Source organism: Rhinolophus ferrumequinum, chromosome 9 (assembly GCF_004115265.2).
Source record: "Rhinolophus ferrumequinum isolate MPI-CBG mRhiFer1 chromosome 9, mRhiFer1_v1.p, whole genome shotgun sequence".
NCBI lineage: Eukaryota > Metazoa > Chordata > Mammalia > Chiroptera > Rhinolophidae > Rhinolophus > Rhinolophus ferrumequinum.
The window spans coordinates 27,975,331-27,992,668 of record NC_046292.1 but is presented as its reverse complement, the minus strand read 5'-3'; the positions used below and the strand labels follow the sequence as shown (position 1 = coordinate 27,992,668).

Below are 17,338 nucleotides of genomic sequence, written 5' to 3'. Positions count from 1 at the left end.
CGCTGCTGCCTCGCCTCCAGCCAATCCGCTCACCCGCCGGCCCTCGAGCCTGCCAAACCCGCCTCCGGGCTTTTTTTCTTTTGAGCCACGTTCTCAAAGCCTGGAGCGGGTATCCCGCCGCGATTGCTCGACGCAACCCGGGAGAAGGCCAGACCCACCTGACACGAAGAAACTGAGGCCTGAGGCTGAAAGTGACCTGCCAGTGGCCTCCCAGGGTGAGTTTTCCTTGAGTCCAGCCCTACACCCCATGACTTCTGACCCCCAAGCCTAGCAAAGGTTCACCCTCAGAAGCCCACCACCCCCTTTAAAATCTGAGTCAGGGTGAGTCTCCCTCTCCTCCAAACCTGGAGGATGTAGCACCGGCATTTCCTTACCAATTACCCTCTTTCAACCCCCAAGACCGACCATTTCCTCTTCCTGCCGTTGGCATCTTTGGGGCCCTCCGCAATGAGGGAGAAGGATGAGGCAACGCAATCGCAGTCGCTGCCCCTTGCCAGCAGGAACCGCCCAAGTTGTGGAGAGATGAGGGGACCACAGGCACTAGTACACTATGGTGCTAACAGCAGCCTTTTATGGAGAGCTTCCTCCATGCCCAACGTGATCTCATTCAGCCCTCACAACCACCAAATGAGGGTGATGCTGTTATTATCCCCCATTTTACAGCCGAGGAAAGGCAGACTCACAGATGTGGCAGAGCCAGGCCTGGAAGATTTTATCCCATCCCAAAGCCTTCCTCTTAACACCCCTGCTCTTGTCCCTCTTAGCAAAAATTACCAGAAGACTGACTGAATGGGTCTCCCCAGCAAGAAGCCCTGGGAGATAAAAAGCGACAATGGCGCTCTGTGTTGAAACAATCAAAGAAAGGTCTGAAAAAGGGTACTGAGTAATCTGGTCCTTGAAAGAAGATGGGAGGACATTAGTCTAGAACAGAGACCAAACATAGATGCCAGAAAACAGTCTTTTCTACCACCTCTCAGTTCCTTATGCCAGTGTCATCCCAGACAAGAGGCCGCTACTGGAGATCAGTTTGCTCTGATTAGTGAAGGGGCTGCTGGGAGAATTCACCCCTGTATCTGTTGTTGCTCAGCTTCAGGCTCTTTTTTCCCCCCCTTAAAATCTCTGCCAGGAGGAGATAAGAGGTCTGGCTGCCTCAGGATGGCCACATCAGGCCTCCTCATGTACCTCGGCAGATCACATCTTGGCACACAGCTCTTGGCCACTGCTGAGCAGAAAGGAGCCAAAGCAAGGCCGTTGAATACTGTGAAAAGGGCATGGACTGGCTCCTACGGCTCTGCCTGAGCTCTGTTCCTTCTCTGCGCTGAGGTGGACTCTACAATCCCTTTCAGTCCCAAGATCTTCACTCCTATAACATCTATGTCACAAGTGATTTTAGATCCCTCGCCAGCCCATGAATTCCGGGAAGGTAGGAACCACATCTTTCTTTTCTGTTGTATCCCCATTAAGAAGCTTGGGAACGGACTCTCAGTAGGAACTTAATAAATATGTGTACAATGATGCATGCTCAGTCTTCCTCAGGTACAAACACAAGAAGGGCCCATTTGGAAAAGCCCCAGGCTCCTCCATTTACTAGCTATGCGTTTGATCCTGCGCAACCCAGCTAACTTCCCTGCTATAAAGTAGGGATATTAAGAGTGACTACCTGACAGGGTTGTTTTAGGTATGAAACAAGAAAATGCATATGAAGTGCTTAGCATGAGTGCCTGGGAACTGAGGCTGGGCTGGTCCCTCTCCTGGCCCGATTCCAGTCTGTCAGTGTAGCAATGCAAGATTCCAGATATGGCCTGACCAAGCCAGCACAATAGGCCTATTATTTCCCCAGTCTGGACACGACACATTGTTAATGCAGCCTAAGGCTGCTGAGCTTCGGAGCCTTTCTCTCTCATGATTAGTTCCCATCAGGTTGTGGTCAACTAAATCATTCAGATCCTTTTCACTGGAGCTGGGGTCAAGTCAGGTCTCTCCCCCTGCCTCTGCTTTGTGTAATGTCTTGGAGCTCACAGAAGGACAATGTCATCTTGCTTATTCCAGCCTGTCGAAATTGTTTTGAATGCTGATTCTATTGCCCACTGTTTTCTCTCCTTCTCTAAGTTTAGATCCAGGCTGCTCCCTGGGACTTCAACTCCACCATGCATACTGTTAGTCAGGACCAAGCCCCATAATATACGACTGCAGACACCTATTCACCATTAACCAAATCAGGGCATTGCTAATCCAACAGCTCACAATTATTGAGCAACCACTATATGCTGGGCAAGCACTGTGCTAGTGCTTTATGCATACCATCTCATTTACTCCTCACAACACCACTGGGGAGGGTAGTTTTTGTTAACGCCATTTTCTAAATTATGAACCTGAGGCTAAGTGTGGGGAAGCAAAGACTAGTTTTATGAACCCAGAGTGAGGCCTCGTTTTCTGACATTGAGTTTGGTTGTAGACTTATCATTAGAGATGTTGTCCTCCAGGTGCAAAACTGCCGACCACATGTCTCCATGGGCACTCTTGGCCACTCTCCTTCCTACCCCCTGACTCCCACACCACCACGCCTGGAGCCCAAGAGGCTTTGCTGAGGCCCCAGTCCACAGTGGGCAGAGGGCAAACTTACCAGCCCTATTAGCTTCGTGAGCCTAGAGCAGAGACCTGGACCCATTCTTTTTTTTCACCTCATTTAAAAGAAAATTTTATTATTAGTTTCAGGTGTACAAAACAACATAATGATTAGACATTTACACCCCTCACAAGTGATAACCCCACCAACTCTACTACCCCTCTGCCATCGTACATAACTGTGACAATACCATTGACTATATTCCCTATGCTGTACTTTACATCCGGTCACAAAAATATGGAATGCTTCATGAATTTGCATGTCATCCTTGCACAGGGGCCATGCTAATCTCTGTATCGTTCCAATTTTAGTGTATGTGCTGCCAAAGCAAGCACTGGACCCATTCTTCATGCCAACATTCTTTTGTTGTAGGACAGCAGTGAGGACAAGGGCTTCTCCCTGAGGAGCAGACAGACGGCTTCCCACTCTTGGTGGGACCACTCTCCCAGCCATCCGTGACCCTTTCTGGGTCTAGCCCGGTCTCACAACCTAAGGCAAATGAACTTCAGAGCTCCCCTTGTTGCTCTCTACCTGCTTGTGACGTCACAGTGCTCAATGCCCAGCCTGGACTTCTTTGTATACCCAAGATATGTATGCCCTCCCCTAAGGGCCTTTGGGGAAGGTCACCACGTCCCCTCAGCTCTTGGGAGGCAGAGCAGCAGAGTTAAGTGCAAAGACCCCAGGAGACAGATTACCTGGCTTCAGAGCCTACTCAACCATTACCGTTTACTCCTGGGCAAATCAGTAAATCTCTTTGAGCCTCACTTTCCCTACCTGTCTAATGGGGAAAACAATTACACCTATATCATCGTGTTGGCATGAGGATTAAGTGGGGTACTTAGAACAGTGCTTGGTACATAGTAAGCACTTAAAAGGTGTTTATTATTTTTAATATTATCATTATCATTATTAGTACCCTGGGCAAAACCTCATGAAATAAGGCCACTTAAGTCAGAGGTGAGAACATTTGATGTAAATGGCTATGGACTAGCTTTATGTCTAGGGACTCAAGGTGGTATTTCTAGCACAAGGCAGGATTGCCATGTGGAGCTGTTGGGGGTATTGGTGCTAGGAGATTGTTGCTAAGTAAAGGTGTTGTCAGGTGCCAGTGTTGCCAAATAGGATAGCTTACAATCTGTTATCCAATAGTAAGAGCTCTTCAGTCCTTAACGAGCAGACCCTCCACCATGACTTCTGGAGAAAAGGAGCCCAGCCCATGTCCCAACAAAACTTAGCTCAACAGCCACCGGTAAGTTTACATCTGGGTGCTAGCACTCTAAGACCTGAGGCCAGGGAATGGCCAGGTTGAAGAGGTACTGTTGGGCAGGCCCTGGAGCAAGAGCTTCCTGGAACAGGTGCTGTGTTGGGAATGCTTCAGCCTGTTCCCTATTAGCCCCTTTGTTTGCCCTGTGTGTGTGTGGGGGGGGGGGGGGGGGGGGGGGGGTTGGGGGGGTAAGGCAGGGCGAAAAGTAGGAAGGACAGACTCGTGAAGATCCCAAGAGAGTCTCTTTGGGGAGGAAGTAAGATGATGGTCCTTGAAGTCGCCTGAGGCTGCCAGTTCCTTCCTGGATGTTGGTTGGGCAGTTGTGGGGCAGGGGAGGCCTCAAGGCTGATTTGTGATCCCACGAGGCTATAGACTACTCCACAGGGAAGCCCCCTCTCCTGGACTTCAGATCTGGGCTAGGTGATGGGTCTGGCTTCTAAGCCTCAGTTGTCAGGGGCCTAGGAGAAGGAAGAGTTCCCAGAGATCCCGTGTACAAGAAAAAAGGGGTTCTATGGAAAGTAACCTCACAGGATGATCTGATCATAAATTCTTAACGGGGCAGGTCATGGCAGGTAGTCATGCCCAGGCATATAACTTCTTTACTAAAAGACTTATTTTTGCCTTAAGCAAGCCCTGTCCATTGTTTCTGTGCATCTAGGTTAACACTTGTAGATGTCAGAAGTAACAGCCCTTGAAGGCGTAACCACCCTTAAGAAGCACACGGCTTTGTTAACTATCCTATAATCCAATCCCTACCTTGCTTTTTCCCACCTCTATGTAACTTTCCTATGTCCCCTCCTTAATTTCAAATGCATAAAAGAAGCTGCAAAACTGTTATTCTCTGAAGCATTTGAGATCTTGCTCCTCAGCATATGTTGTCAGTTTAGTTCAAATAAACTCATAAAAATTGTCTATAGGTTTGTACAGTTCTTACATTGACACTTGGGATACCTGGTGCCACCAACCAGTGTCCCTGAATCTTCTCATCCTGGACTTCCCCAAATTCAAGTTCCTCCCCAGAAGAGAGAAACAGCCCTACTCCCCAAGAAGACTCTGACTGCTGAGAAAATGTAAGAATAATGGAGTGGAAGAAGCTGAGTAGGTCAGCTTTGGCTCAGAGAACCACATCACCTCAGGCCATGGCACAGCTCCCAGGGAGCCCCAGGGGTTGGATCAACACACCAAGTAGCCTCAGGAGCTGCAAGATCAGGTGATGGCACCGGAGCCACTCCCTGGCCTTAGAGGAAGGGGTGGAGAGTGAAGCCTGAATGATACTTCTCCCTTCCTGGCTGGCCAGCACTCGGTCCTGGCTCTCCTCATGCTCACCCCACATTCCTGCATGGAGGTCCTGCCTTAGTCTTCTGGCTTTGACCCTGTCAGAGCTGAAAGAGTCTTTCAGAGGAAGTGACTTGCTGGACTCAGGCCATCATGGCAGAAGCAGAACCTGCCTTGGGAAGCCCTAAAGTCCTGCCTGTGGGCCTCCGCTTATCCATCTGCCCAAAAAGCATGTTGGACAACCCAGCACCATGTAATGGCTGCTTCCACCTCCTCTATGGCAGAGGCAAACCTCCAGCTTTTGGTGGCTCTCTCCAGACTTCATGGCAATCCTGTGATCCTCATGCTAATTAAGAACAAGAGAGAATGGCCTAGCTGTGGTCCTTAACAAGTGTGGCCTGGAGTCAGGCTCATCAGGGTTTGAACCTAGTTCTGTCTCTAGCTAGCTCTGTGACTTTAGGCAGGTCACTTAACTTCTCTGAGCCTCATGATCTATAATAATTACTCATAGTGTTGTCCTGAGGATCAGGTGAGATGATTTGTGTGTACAAAACAAACCTTACAGTTGGCTCTCAACCAATGTTAATTGTCTTTCCTTTACATTCCCTCTGATTGGTAGGATGTCTTTGATTAATGGACAATGGAGAAACACATTTCTGTTCATCTTAAGACATGAGGGCCTCTAAAAAAAGGATATTTGAAAGAGGTGTAAAAGTTCACTGAGCCTACTCTGAGTCCACCCAGCGACACAGAGACGATTAAAGTAGGGGTGATCTTGTCCATTGAAGGGATCACATCTCTTTGTGGAGACAAACATAAGCAGACTAAGTCACAAAATAATGTGGCAAAGGCCTAATGGACATCCAAGTTCACAGAGTTGAGAATATGAGATTTTATTTGAGGGGCAGAAGTCTGGGAAGGCTTCACAGAGAAGGTGCTGATGGCACTGAACCCTGAAGGATGAGTAAGAGTTCCTGAGACGTGGAAGGGCATGGCAGGCAAAGGGAACACCGCAGACAAAGAAGTGCAATGGAGGATGGTGGGGACAGAAACAACGAGCAGCCTGGGCTGGCTGGGCATCTGCTGGATGGGAAATTGGTGAGCCCTAAGGCTGAGAAGACGAAAGGAGGTCTTACATCTTTGTCCTGCAGATAGTGGGGAGCCATTAAAGGATTCTGAGCAGAGGAGTAAAATGACCGCATCCATATTTTATACAAATAGCACTGCCAGTTGCTATCGTCCTCAGGCCCGTATCCCTGGGGCCCGTATTTCTCCTGGACTGTTGCAGCAATGCTCTAATGGGTCGCGGCTGATCCAATCTCCAACAACAGAGAAATTTTGAAAAAAATAAATCTGACCATTTCACCCCCCTGTTTAAAGTCTATATATTATACCTATTCAATAAATGTTTGATGGATAAAAGACTAAATGAATGAGGGGGGTATCTGTAATAGCTCCTTCCTCTATGTTTCTGGATCTATGGGTCTAAATAAAGCACTTCCTGATTTCCTTTCTGGAAGAAGTGAGACCAGAGAAAGGAAGGGACTTGCTCAAGGTCACACAGCAAATTAGCAGCAGTGGGACTCTGCTTCCCATCCTGTTGGAATTCTGAGGGGCAGCCCTTGCAGAGAAAGCCCCAACGATGTTTTGTCTGGAATCTAAGTCCCCAGGATGGACCCTCCAGAACAGAGCTAGGAGGACCACAGAATACTCCCTCTACCACACACACACAAACATCATCCCCTCCAGGCAGAAGGAGGGTTGAGATGGGGAATTCCTCCTCCTCAGCTTGCAGCCTTGATCTTTCCCTTTGGGGCTTCCCCTAAAAGGAGCATCAGGGATCTACTAGGCTATGGGCTGGGTGTCGGGTTCTAGGCCACTGTAATTACTAGGCTGGACTCTGAGTTCTGGAGCTAAGATAGGTCTGGGTCAAGCTGTAGGCTTTTGGGTAGGTAGGTTCTAAGCTGAACTCTGGGCTGCTCTGGGCTCTAGATTTTGGATTTGGCTTTGGCTTGAATTCTAGGCTCTGAGCTTTGGGCCTTTTGGTTCTAGATTCTAGGCTGTGAGCTTGGTGATAGGTCCAGGGCCCAGCTCTAAGTTCTAAGCCCTGGTCTTTGGCTTTGGCTGGACTTTGGGCCTGAACTGAGTTGTGCTCTGGGCTGTGCAGTCTTTGTTCTGGGCTCTGGGCTTTAGTTCTGGATTCTTAGCTGGACTTTGGACCAGGGCTGGGCTTGTTTGGGCTCTAGGTTCTAGGCTCTGGGCTGGAGTCTGAGGCTGGGCTGGGTTCTAAGCCTTAGGCATTAAGCTGTGGTCTCTGTCCTCTGAACTCCAGGCTCTGTGCTTATCGTGTTGAGTGGGAATAGGGGGGCACAAAAGAGAGAGAAGCAAATTCTTGAACCTCTTCCTCACCCCATTCCTCTTCTTGGAGACTCAGTTTTGCTCCCTTCTCATAGTAGAGAGGGCCAAAGCGAAGGTGGACTTTGAGCTTCCCAAGGACTTTCCTGACCATCAGGAAGAAACAAGAGGTGAAGGGTAGGAAAAGTGGCATGTGCAGGTGTCCTCAGAGTGTCAGGATCCATCCTGTTTATCATCAAGGACCTCCCCCACAAAGCAGAGAGCAGTGAGGAAGCACAGGTTCAGCCCACAGCCTGAGTCCCTACAGGAAGGCAGTCCCTACAGGCAGCAACAGGGGCTGGGACCTTTCCTACCTCATTCCCAGAGACTTCACCTCCACCCTTTGTTCCAGCCAGAAGTTGGGCTTGAAGCTCTCTGTTCCCAGAAGAGGTAATTCCCAGGGCTCATCTGAGCCTTTGCTCAAGTCTTGCCTCTTACCCTGACTGCCTTCTCCCTTACAATGGACTACTTCATATTTTATTTTCATTCCTCCTATAGCTGCTCTGGAGCTTAATGCCCAAGAGGACTCCTCCCTAGCTCCAGTGTTGGACATGTGCACTCCATGCTGCTGCCACGTGCATGCCACAGACTTCACTTGAGGGGCAGGAATTCCTGTAGGGAAATATAACCAAAAAAAAAAAAAAGATTTTAAATTGTACATGTCGCATGACTACCCAAGGGAAAAACAATCAAAACTTGTTAACAGGATGTCTCTTCATGAGTACACTCAGTTCCTAACTTTATTCTCCTATCTCAGATCTTCTTTCCCTCACACCCACAGAAAGAGACCACCTTCTCAGTTCTCTACCAAGCAAAATCTCCATCAGGCTCCGTGCAGGAAACCTCACCCCCTACGCCACAAGGACTAGGATCAACAGGATAAGAAGCACTTAGCATAACACTTCCCAAAATCTGAATTATTCAGTCTAGAAGAATATCACAGCAGGAGGATGGAGGGAGAGCAGCCAAATAGCTTAGGGTGAACTCGGCAACTTTTACTCTCAATGTCCTGTCCCTTTAAAGTCTCTCCACCAACGAGAAGTGAGAAGCTATGCCTCCTCCTCATTGTTCAGACTTGGCCTTTTGGGGGCAAGTGGGGATGACAAAGGGGGTGGTTGAAAGTAGATCAAATACACACACATACACACACACACACACACACAAACACACACCCCTACAAAAGACAAGTGTTTATTCTCAGGAACAGTATAGTCTAAATCTATATTGAGGAAAAGAAACACTTTCCTAAAAGTTCCATAATCTGGTCCCTGCCCATAATGGGGGTAACTCAAATTATTTTTTAGAGCAAGGTCAGTTGCTCTAGGTACATCCTCTTGCTTTAGGCCATGCCCGGCCTACCATGCATTTAAAAAAAAAAAATTAGCCTGGCAAAGAACATCCATCCACGATGGTCCCTCTTAGATATATAATGTCCTTGTAAGAGTTTTGAAAACATTACTTCTGTCACTTTGGACCAGATGGAAATTACGGGGTTCGGGGGTAGAGGGCTAGAATTCTTCCCACTCATGAGGACAGCATTCGAGAAGGGTGAGGCAGTGGGTTTTCCAAGTGCAAACTCATTCTTTATGTTCCATCTCCAGTCCCCCACTCTGACCAATTCATCCTCCCTTACAGCTGTTTGTCCTAGAAAAGCCTCGATCTGAAACACAAAGGGCTGTGAAACTCCCGGTTGTGCTCAGTTCTTGACGTGTTTCATGTTTGTTCATTCTGTCTCCCCAGCCAAACTGGGAGCCCCTGGATGCAGGGACTTGGTCAGGATCCCTTCATTCAGATGAGCATTTCCTGAGTCCTGGCAGTGTCAGGCAGAGTTCTTGAGGAATTCAGAGTCTAGAGGGAGAGACCAACAGGTAAATACATCATTATTGTAAGTGTCTGATAAAAATCATGATAGAGGGAAACAGAGGAGACATATAGGCAAGCTTGTCATGTTGCGCGACTCTGGGGTCTATACAACTGGTCCCCTCAGAGTTAGTGCAATGAGATAGATCTGGTCATATGCAAGCCCCGAGGAGGCACCTGGCTCAGACTGGGAAGTCTGGGCAAGTCTCTTGAGGGTACCAGGTATTAGCTGAGGCTCGAAGGGCAAGTTTGTCAGGCAAATGAGGAGTGAAGGGCAATTCAGGCACAGCAAACACCATGTGCAAAGCCATAGTGGGGTAACATGCTAGTGTTGGGAAATATCAGGAAATACATTTGGGCAGAAGCACTGGGCACATGGGGGAGAATGCCGACAGCTTGTTTGTTAAATGAGTTAATGAATGCAAAAGGACTACGCAGGTCACCCTGGAACAACACGGGGGTTAGGGGCACCGACCCCTGCACAAAAATTCGCATGTAACGTTAGACTCCCCCCAAAATTAACTACAGTCGTCCCTCAGTATCCAGGGGAATGGTTTCAGGACCCTGTGCAGATACCAAAGTCCCAGGATGCTCAGGTCCCTGACATAACATGGTAAGAACAATGCATACAGTCAGCCCTTCACAACCAGATTCCCAACTGCAGATGAAAATCCTGGTGATACAGAGGACTGGCTGTGTATTTACTGAAAAAAATCCACAGATAAGGGGGTCTGTGCATTTCAAACATATTCTTCAAGGGTCAACTGTAATAACAAAAATCATAATCGCCAACATTCATTAACCCCTCACTCTATACCAGGCACTGTACTAAGTAATTTATGTGAATGTTCTCATTTTAACTTCACAACAATCTCGTAAGGTAGGTTCTTTATTATCCTCCCCTCTGCCGGTAAGGAAACAGGCTCAGAGAAATTAGTCAGCCTGCTCAAGGTCACAGAGCTAGTGAATGGCAGAGCCAGGATGGAAACCCAGATGTCCTGGACTTTAGAACCCTGAGCCCTTGATCACTGCTTCCCTCAATACTAGTGCCCTTAACTTTGGGCAGGGGTGGCCTCAGTGCAGACCCAGCTGGGCACCAGCAGTCACCTCAGCCCCCGATGAGCTTCATGGGCAACAGGGCCATCACTGGGCACGAGCATGCCAAGAGTCAGCTTCTCTTGAGCAGGAGACGGGGGAAATGGGGAGGGAACCTCATGAGCGAATTCTCTGGGCAGATGAGAAACGCCCTTGGGATTCCCAGAGCTCTCTAGGAGGACTTTGAGGAAGGCTGGGCTCCTGCAGAAAAACACTATTTGGTGACTTTGCTTTGATCCTAGGCATGGCATGGCCTGGGTATACCCTGAAAAAAAGTCAAATTCTCTTCCCTCTTTCTTGTCTGCATGTCCACAGCACCTGTTTTTCAAACCCATCAGGACCTCCCGTCCCTCCACCCCTCTAGCATCCCTTCCTAGTTTTACTTCATCTTCCCTCCCATAGGGCTGGCATTTCTCTTGCCAACACCTTCCTCTGCCTTCATCCTGGGTCAGATCCAGCTGATTCCTTTCCTATCCCAGGCTACTGTGAGTGGCTGGAGGAAACCACATGACCACATGTGACCTCTGAGTTCACTTGCCCCACAGCCCTTTGCCCAGCCCTTGCCAACTTGCTGGCTTTCCTCAGGCTCATTCTGGGGCTTTCCCTACTCACGTGACCTTAAATGTTTGAGCTCTAAGGACTTCTTCCTTTACCCCTCTTTCCTCTCTACCCCATCCTCTCCCACCCCTTCAGTGACCATATTTATATTTATAACTCCCCAGTCTACAGCTCCACCCACATCTGGATGCCTGAATGTGTATTTCACATAGTTGTTAATACAACTAACATTTTTTTATTTGTTAGACACTGTGCTTGGTGAATGACGTGGACCCTGCCCTCATGAGCTCACACAGTCTTGTGAGCAGAGTGACCTAGGCAATTAGAAAGGAGTGTGTTGGCAGAGAGCTGAGGGGATAAGAGAAGAAACAGCTGATCCAAGGAAAGTATATTGATTAGGCTTACGCTTGGCTTTGGGAGACAGAAAACTCCAAATCACAGTCCTGACAACCAATTAAAAGCTGAGAAAGAACTATTCCAGAGCTAGTATGGTGGATCCCAGATCCTCGGAGTCCTGGTGTTGTTTCATTGCTCTACCATCTTCTTTCATCCTTAACACAATGCTTCTACCTCATTGTCCAGTATGGCTGCTCAAGCTCTAATCACCACAATTACATTCTGCCAGTCCAAAGGAGGAAGGTATGAAAACAGTATGCTCTCCCTTTAGAAATAGTTCCTAGAAGTTACGCGCAACACTTCTGCTCACAAGCTGTTGACCAGCACTTAGTCACAGACCCATACCTAGCTGCAAGGAATTCTGGGAAACATGGTTTTTCCTCCAGGCCACCCTTTACCCAGCTAAAAAGCAGCGTTCTATGATTAAAGACAAGCAGGATTGTGGATATTAGGAGCAACTAGTAGTTTCAGCCTCAGAAAACATTCTGACACTTAACCTGTATTTTGAGGGATGAATAAGAGCTAGCTAGCCAGACCAAGTAGTGTTTTAGGCAGTAGGCTGCAGAGTGCCTTTTTGGAAATGCAAGTAATTTGGTGTGTCTCTAGTATGGAGTGTATATCCGAAGTGATGGAAGACACAGACAGGATCACATGATCTAAAGAGCTATTCTGAACAGGGAGTCACCCCTACAGTGGAGCAGGGAAGGGCCAGCTGGGATTAAAATTAAGTTCCTCCAGATATCAGCAGCCTTGGTGTAAAGTTCCAAGAGATGCCAACTTGCAATTGGGCTAACTTCCTCAGCAGGGAGGCTCTGGAAGCTCTAGAACAGGGCTGCAGTACTGAGGCAATCATCTAGGACCGGTTAGTGGCAGCAAGGCCACTGGCCTCACTGGCCTTGACCACTGGTCAAAGGCAGGGCAGTGGCCACACGAACTAGTCGTTGGAGCATTCTCCCAGACACATCACCAGGACTTCCAAAGGTTATGTTTATTTCCCTGGGTTTTTGCAGACATCAGGGCAGGGCAGTCAGCTGGGTGTGGAGAATCTTGGCTCTTTAGAGAATATACCTAATCCCTTTGACCCTGTCCCTACTGCCCTTTTCTGATCCCGCAGCGAGTGGACAATGACCTTGGCCTGGGCCACCTCAGAGAGTTCATCAGGAAATACCAAACACACCAGCACCTCCCACTGCCTAACAGAGCTCTCCAGCTCACACTCTGCCCCTGTCCTACTTCACAGGAGACACACATCACACACAGACACACCAACACACATTGCTTCCACCACATACCCGGGTCCACATCTACCTCCACAGATAGTTATTTACACACAGAAGTCACATACATATACCACACCCACGCTGCTTATAGGCACAGACCTCCAACTCCCCATATCACTTATAGACGCACACACATTACATACAGACATACACATGCTACGCATGATGTTCTAACGTGGCTATGCTTACCACACAGCATGCTACGCATACATCCGTATCTACACATTTACTCACCTACACATCACACACCCAGGCCTCCATTGATGTTGGGTCCTGTGTTTGGGGGGCAAGTTCCCCTATCCATAGAAACCCTTGTCTTCCGAGCTTTGACAAGACAGAGATTCAGCAAGGCTATCAGAGGAGAGAAGGAAGCACCCCTAACTCCCCAACACAAATACGTATACTCAACCCACAGCAAGGGACACTGGCCTTTCCCCCAGTAGCCGCTGGATCCATGTTTGCTGCCGACGTCAGCAGGGACATGAAGTTCTGGCCAGGACATCCAGCGTGGCGCCTTGGCTCTGTCCCCACTGTCCAAGATGCCCTAGGGATGACAGTCCGAGTTAGAGTCTGGGAGGAAGGCTGTGCCAGACCCACCATATCACCGTCACAAGAAAGCCCTTATGTAAAGGGCACCGTGAAATATGCAGGGCACCTGCGGGAGCCAACTCAGCGGACGTCAGGAAAGGGGGAAGAGGAAAGGCCCTCACAGTTAATGACGTCTACTCTGTGCCGGGCGCCGTGCCCAGACCCGCACTCAACTGTTATCCCATTTTACAGATAAGAGAATGGGGGCCCAAGGAGGTGCTTAAATCCTCACAGCCAGTAAATGGTAGGGTCTTGTTTTGAACCTGAGAGTATTTGTCCCCATAGCAGTGGCCAGGGCCCTGAGGTTGGGCCAGGATACTGCAGCAAAGTGGCTCCAGGGCAGGGGTAACCCCAGAAGTGGGTAGGCTGCATGGGGCTCTGTTCTAGTCTTCTCCTGCTCTCCCTCCTCCTAACCAGGGAGGCAGGATGCTTCAGCCCAGGAAAGCAGAGCAGGGGGAGACTAGGAAACAGTTGAATGGGTTGTGAGTTTAGACCCAGTGCTACAGGATAAGCAAATATTAGTCCTGGATATTGAGCCAAAGCTGGTGTCAAGCCAGGAGCTGGAGCTAAAACTTGAAGCAGATCAGAGCTAGAACCAAAGTTGGAGCTGAGCCAAGAGCCAAACCTAGAGCTGCTATTGTCACCAGAGCAAATTCAGGCCAGCACAAGGGGCTAAACCAGGAGCCAGGGCCAGGACGGAGAGGACGGGAAATGGAAGCAAAGGTGTTCCCACTGCACGTTTACAGAGCCTCCCCAGTATGGCAGGTCCGATGCCGGGCACAGAGGGATGGACACATAGGAGTTCACATTGCTCAATAGCAGAGAGAGACAGGAACACAAAGAACTTTAATTCAAGGTGCACTCACCTCTGGCAAAAGGGCCCTCCACGAAGCTGGGCTTTCAAAGGCGACCAGACTTCTGTCAGCAGAGATGGATGAGGGAGATGGTGGTAGGCCGAGCAGGCAGTGGGAACAAAGGACCAGAGGTGAGAAAGCCCAGCCCAGGGCTTGTGCAGAGGAGGGTGAGCTAGCATTGTATTTGGCTGGAGCAGGGCAGGGGAGCAATAAGCATGAGGCTGCTGAGCCTGGTGACCAGAGACCACCTGCTCAGGAATTTGGACTTTATCAGAGGGCAGCAGGACATCCTTGGCAGGTATTAAGGAGAGACATGGTCAGACTTGTGTTTGAGAAGAGCCCTCTGGCCGTTGATGAGGAAGAGGGACCGGTGTAGGGGTGGGAGAACTGGATGGCAAGGAGACCAAGGAAGAGGCTGGTATAATAGCCAGGGGAGGAGAGATCACGAGGGCCAAACTGGGGCAGTAAATCCCGGACTGGACAGAAGGGGACAGAGGCAAAATCTATAGAGCGGGTAGGATAGACAGAACACAGTGAGCATTTTTTGATTGAGTGTGAGGGAGAGAGTGAAGGCTGGGAGGACACCCAGGTTAGGGCCCAAGTGTCAGGGCGGCTGTGAGGCTGTTGCAGAAGTGGGGCCATCTCAGGAGAAACCACAGGGACAGAACCTGAGCTCCAGTCTGTCCTCCCAACTCTGCCTCTCACCAGCTGCATGTCCTTGGCAGCCTACTTACACACTCTGAGCCTCAGTTTCCTCCTCTGTAGAATGAGAGAAATTTTATTTCCTCCATAGGGTTCTCATGAAGATTAGACAAAATGTGTGATGGTGTCTGGCACGTAGTAAGAGTCAATGCATGTTGCAAAGCTCAGCCCTGCCCCAGCCCAGATCTCTGGCTCCCAAGAAAGATCACTGGCCTCTATCAGTGACAATTCTAATACCTCCTGGTCACAAGGGATGGGGATCCCTAGCCCGACCTACAGGTAACTGTCACCATGTGACAGTTACAGGCAGTTCTGGTCTCCCAACTTTCCCTCAGCTCAGAAAAATGCCCTGCGTGCCCTGTTTGCTCACTCTCCAGCCAGCGGGGCTCAGCTGGGCCCTTCCTCTGAACTCCCCTTCCCAATAGTGTCCCAGAGGCCCATCAAGTAACCCTGGGGGCAAGAAGGAGCCTTTGAGGGGCACTGAGGTATCTTGAACTTGACTGGTGTCTTGCTTTCCCTACATCCCCCTTCATGGCTGCAGCAGGCTGTGGTCAGAATCCCTCCTGCCCACCTATTCCTCAGTCCTCCTCCGCAGTGAGGGATTGGGGAGTGTCCAGCCCTGCAGGATGGAGGCTAAGGTCATCTGAGGAGGCAGCTGGACCTTACAGAGTCTTACAAGCACCTCTCCTCCTCCTTTAACAATTTTTCAATCCCTTCAACATCCACAATGCAATCCTTCAACGGTCCTTAATCCCTTAATGTAAACAGGACCTCAGAGCCACCCCAGGCATCCTGCTCTTCCCATGAAGCCCTGGTGCGATTTTACCCACTCCCCACGCCTCCGGTCTCCCCATCTTAAGCCCGGCTCTCTCTCCTGAGCACCAGACCCCTGATATCCCACTGATCTCGTGACATACCCAGACATTCAGACCCCACATGGCTAAAATCAAACTCCTTCTTTTTCTCTGGACCCTCAGGTCAAGTGAATGGGCCTACCTCCCACCCAGTCCAGAAACCTGAGTCAACCTTGCCTCTCCCCTACACCACACAACCTGTCAGCTCTACTTTCTAAGTACCTGTCACCTGTCTGCTCCTTCTATCCATCTCCACTCCACTTCCTGGTAAGGTCTCCATATCTTCCACCCAATCACTAACTTTTGGCCTCTAGCCCAGCTGTGAAAGGCCTACAGATCTTTGATTCAGGGGATTCCAAAGTTTAAACTGCCCCCATTCTGACATGTTTGAGAAATCTTTTATCAGAAGATGTCCCAGAAGGCAACATTTTAAAATCAAGCAATCAATAATCACAACTTAAATATAGTATCTGCCTTTCAAAATAAACATGGCTTACAGACCCTTGCAACAGTGGAATTGCCCAAGAGTTTTTTTCTGGTGCAATTAACACCATTTTGCAAAAGGCATACAAAAATACACTATTAAAAAAGTGACTGCATCTAGCATAATACTCAATAGCAGCTTATGAAACACAAACTTCCCAGACCTTCGATCTTTTTAAAAGAAGCCAAAATCTGAATTTTAAATGACATTTCACAATGTTTACATGCTGGAAATTAGTTTTATATCAGCTTTAAAAATCTTTAAATCCACTGTTCAGACACTCAATATGCAACTTTGGGCCCCTCTGATGCAGTCTCCACAGCCCTCTTAACATGGTCTTTTGCAATAAGAAGAATTATTTCTTAAAAACAATCCTACAGTTAATGAACACTTAGTAGTTGCAGACATGGTTCCAAGTGCTTCACATGGAATTCATTTAATCCAACACTCAAGGAAGTAATCGATCACCAAATCCTCTGCGCATTTAATCCAACACTCCACTTGCTGAGGCCCAAAGGGGTTAAGTAATTTGTCCAAGTTACACAGCTGGTGAGTAGAGGAGCCAGGATTCCAACCAGCCATCTGATCACAGAGCCACAAACTGTGAAGGTCCTTGGGATGATGGACTGTTTTACTCACCAGCTCCTGCAACAGCTAAATAATTGATGGATACATGAATGAGTGAATGTATGCAAGTAAATGAACGAAAGTGCAGATCTAGTCTTCTCTGCCCAGTTACTACCTGCCTGAAAGCCACAGGCAGCGCTCCAGCCGTGCACACCAAGCACTCGCGCCGGGGGTCTCGGCGACTTAATGGGGAGCCAGGCTTTCACAATGCAGGTGCTGGCTGCTCCCTCCCTTCCGTCGCTTTGATGCTCGGGGACAGCTCCGGCTGCTGCTTCCTGCCCACAGCCCCGGGCCTGTGATGTCCGGCTGCCCGCCCTCCAGCCCCAAAGCCCCTCCCAGCCCTGGAGTAGGAGAGAGAGGTACAGAGGAGGCGCCCCTTGCTCGGCACCCAGCGTTTGACAGTCCTAGCGAGAAGTCTGGTTTCCTGTTCCAAGTCCACTTCCTCATGGCTGTGTGCTTGGGGGCACGCCGGCCAGCGTTG

The 17,338-nt window shown here is 49.1% G+C and overlaps 1 protein-coding gene and 1 non-coding gene across 10 annotated transcripts in view; one reads left to right on the top strand and one right to left on the bottom strand.

Moving 5' to 3' along the window:
• Positions 1–47: 47 nt before the first annotated feature.
• The window catches only part of MYCL (MYCL proto-oncogene, bHLH transcription factor), a 31,277-nt gene continuing 13,986 nt past the window's right edge, over positions 48–17,338 (top strand). The window contains exons 1-3 of one of the 9 annotated variants that reach the window (XR_004423803.1): positions 48–215; positions 1,127–3,875; positions 8,058–8,667. Coding sequence is in view for 6 of the 9 variants with exons in the window: in XM_033113616.1 (XP_032969507.1) it covers positions 833–864; positions 3,776–3,875 (132 nt within the window). In the remaining 3 variants the exon portion in view is untranslated. The other 8 variants (XR_004423802.1, XM_033113621.1, XM_033113616.1 and 5 more) reach the window with 8 other exon arrangements.
• LOC117027911 (U6 spliceosomal RNA) lies at positions 2,858–2,961 on the bottom strand. Its single transcript, XR_004424026.1, has one exon. It is a non-coding gene; the product is annotated as a U6 spliceosomal RNA (small nuclear RNA).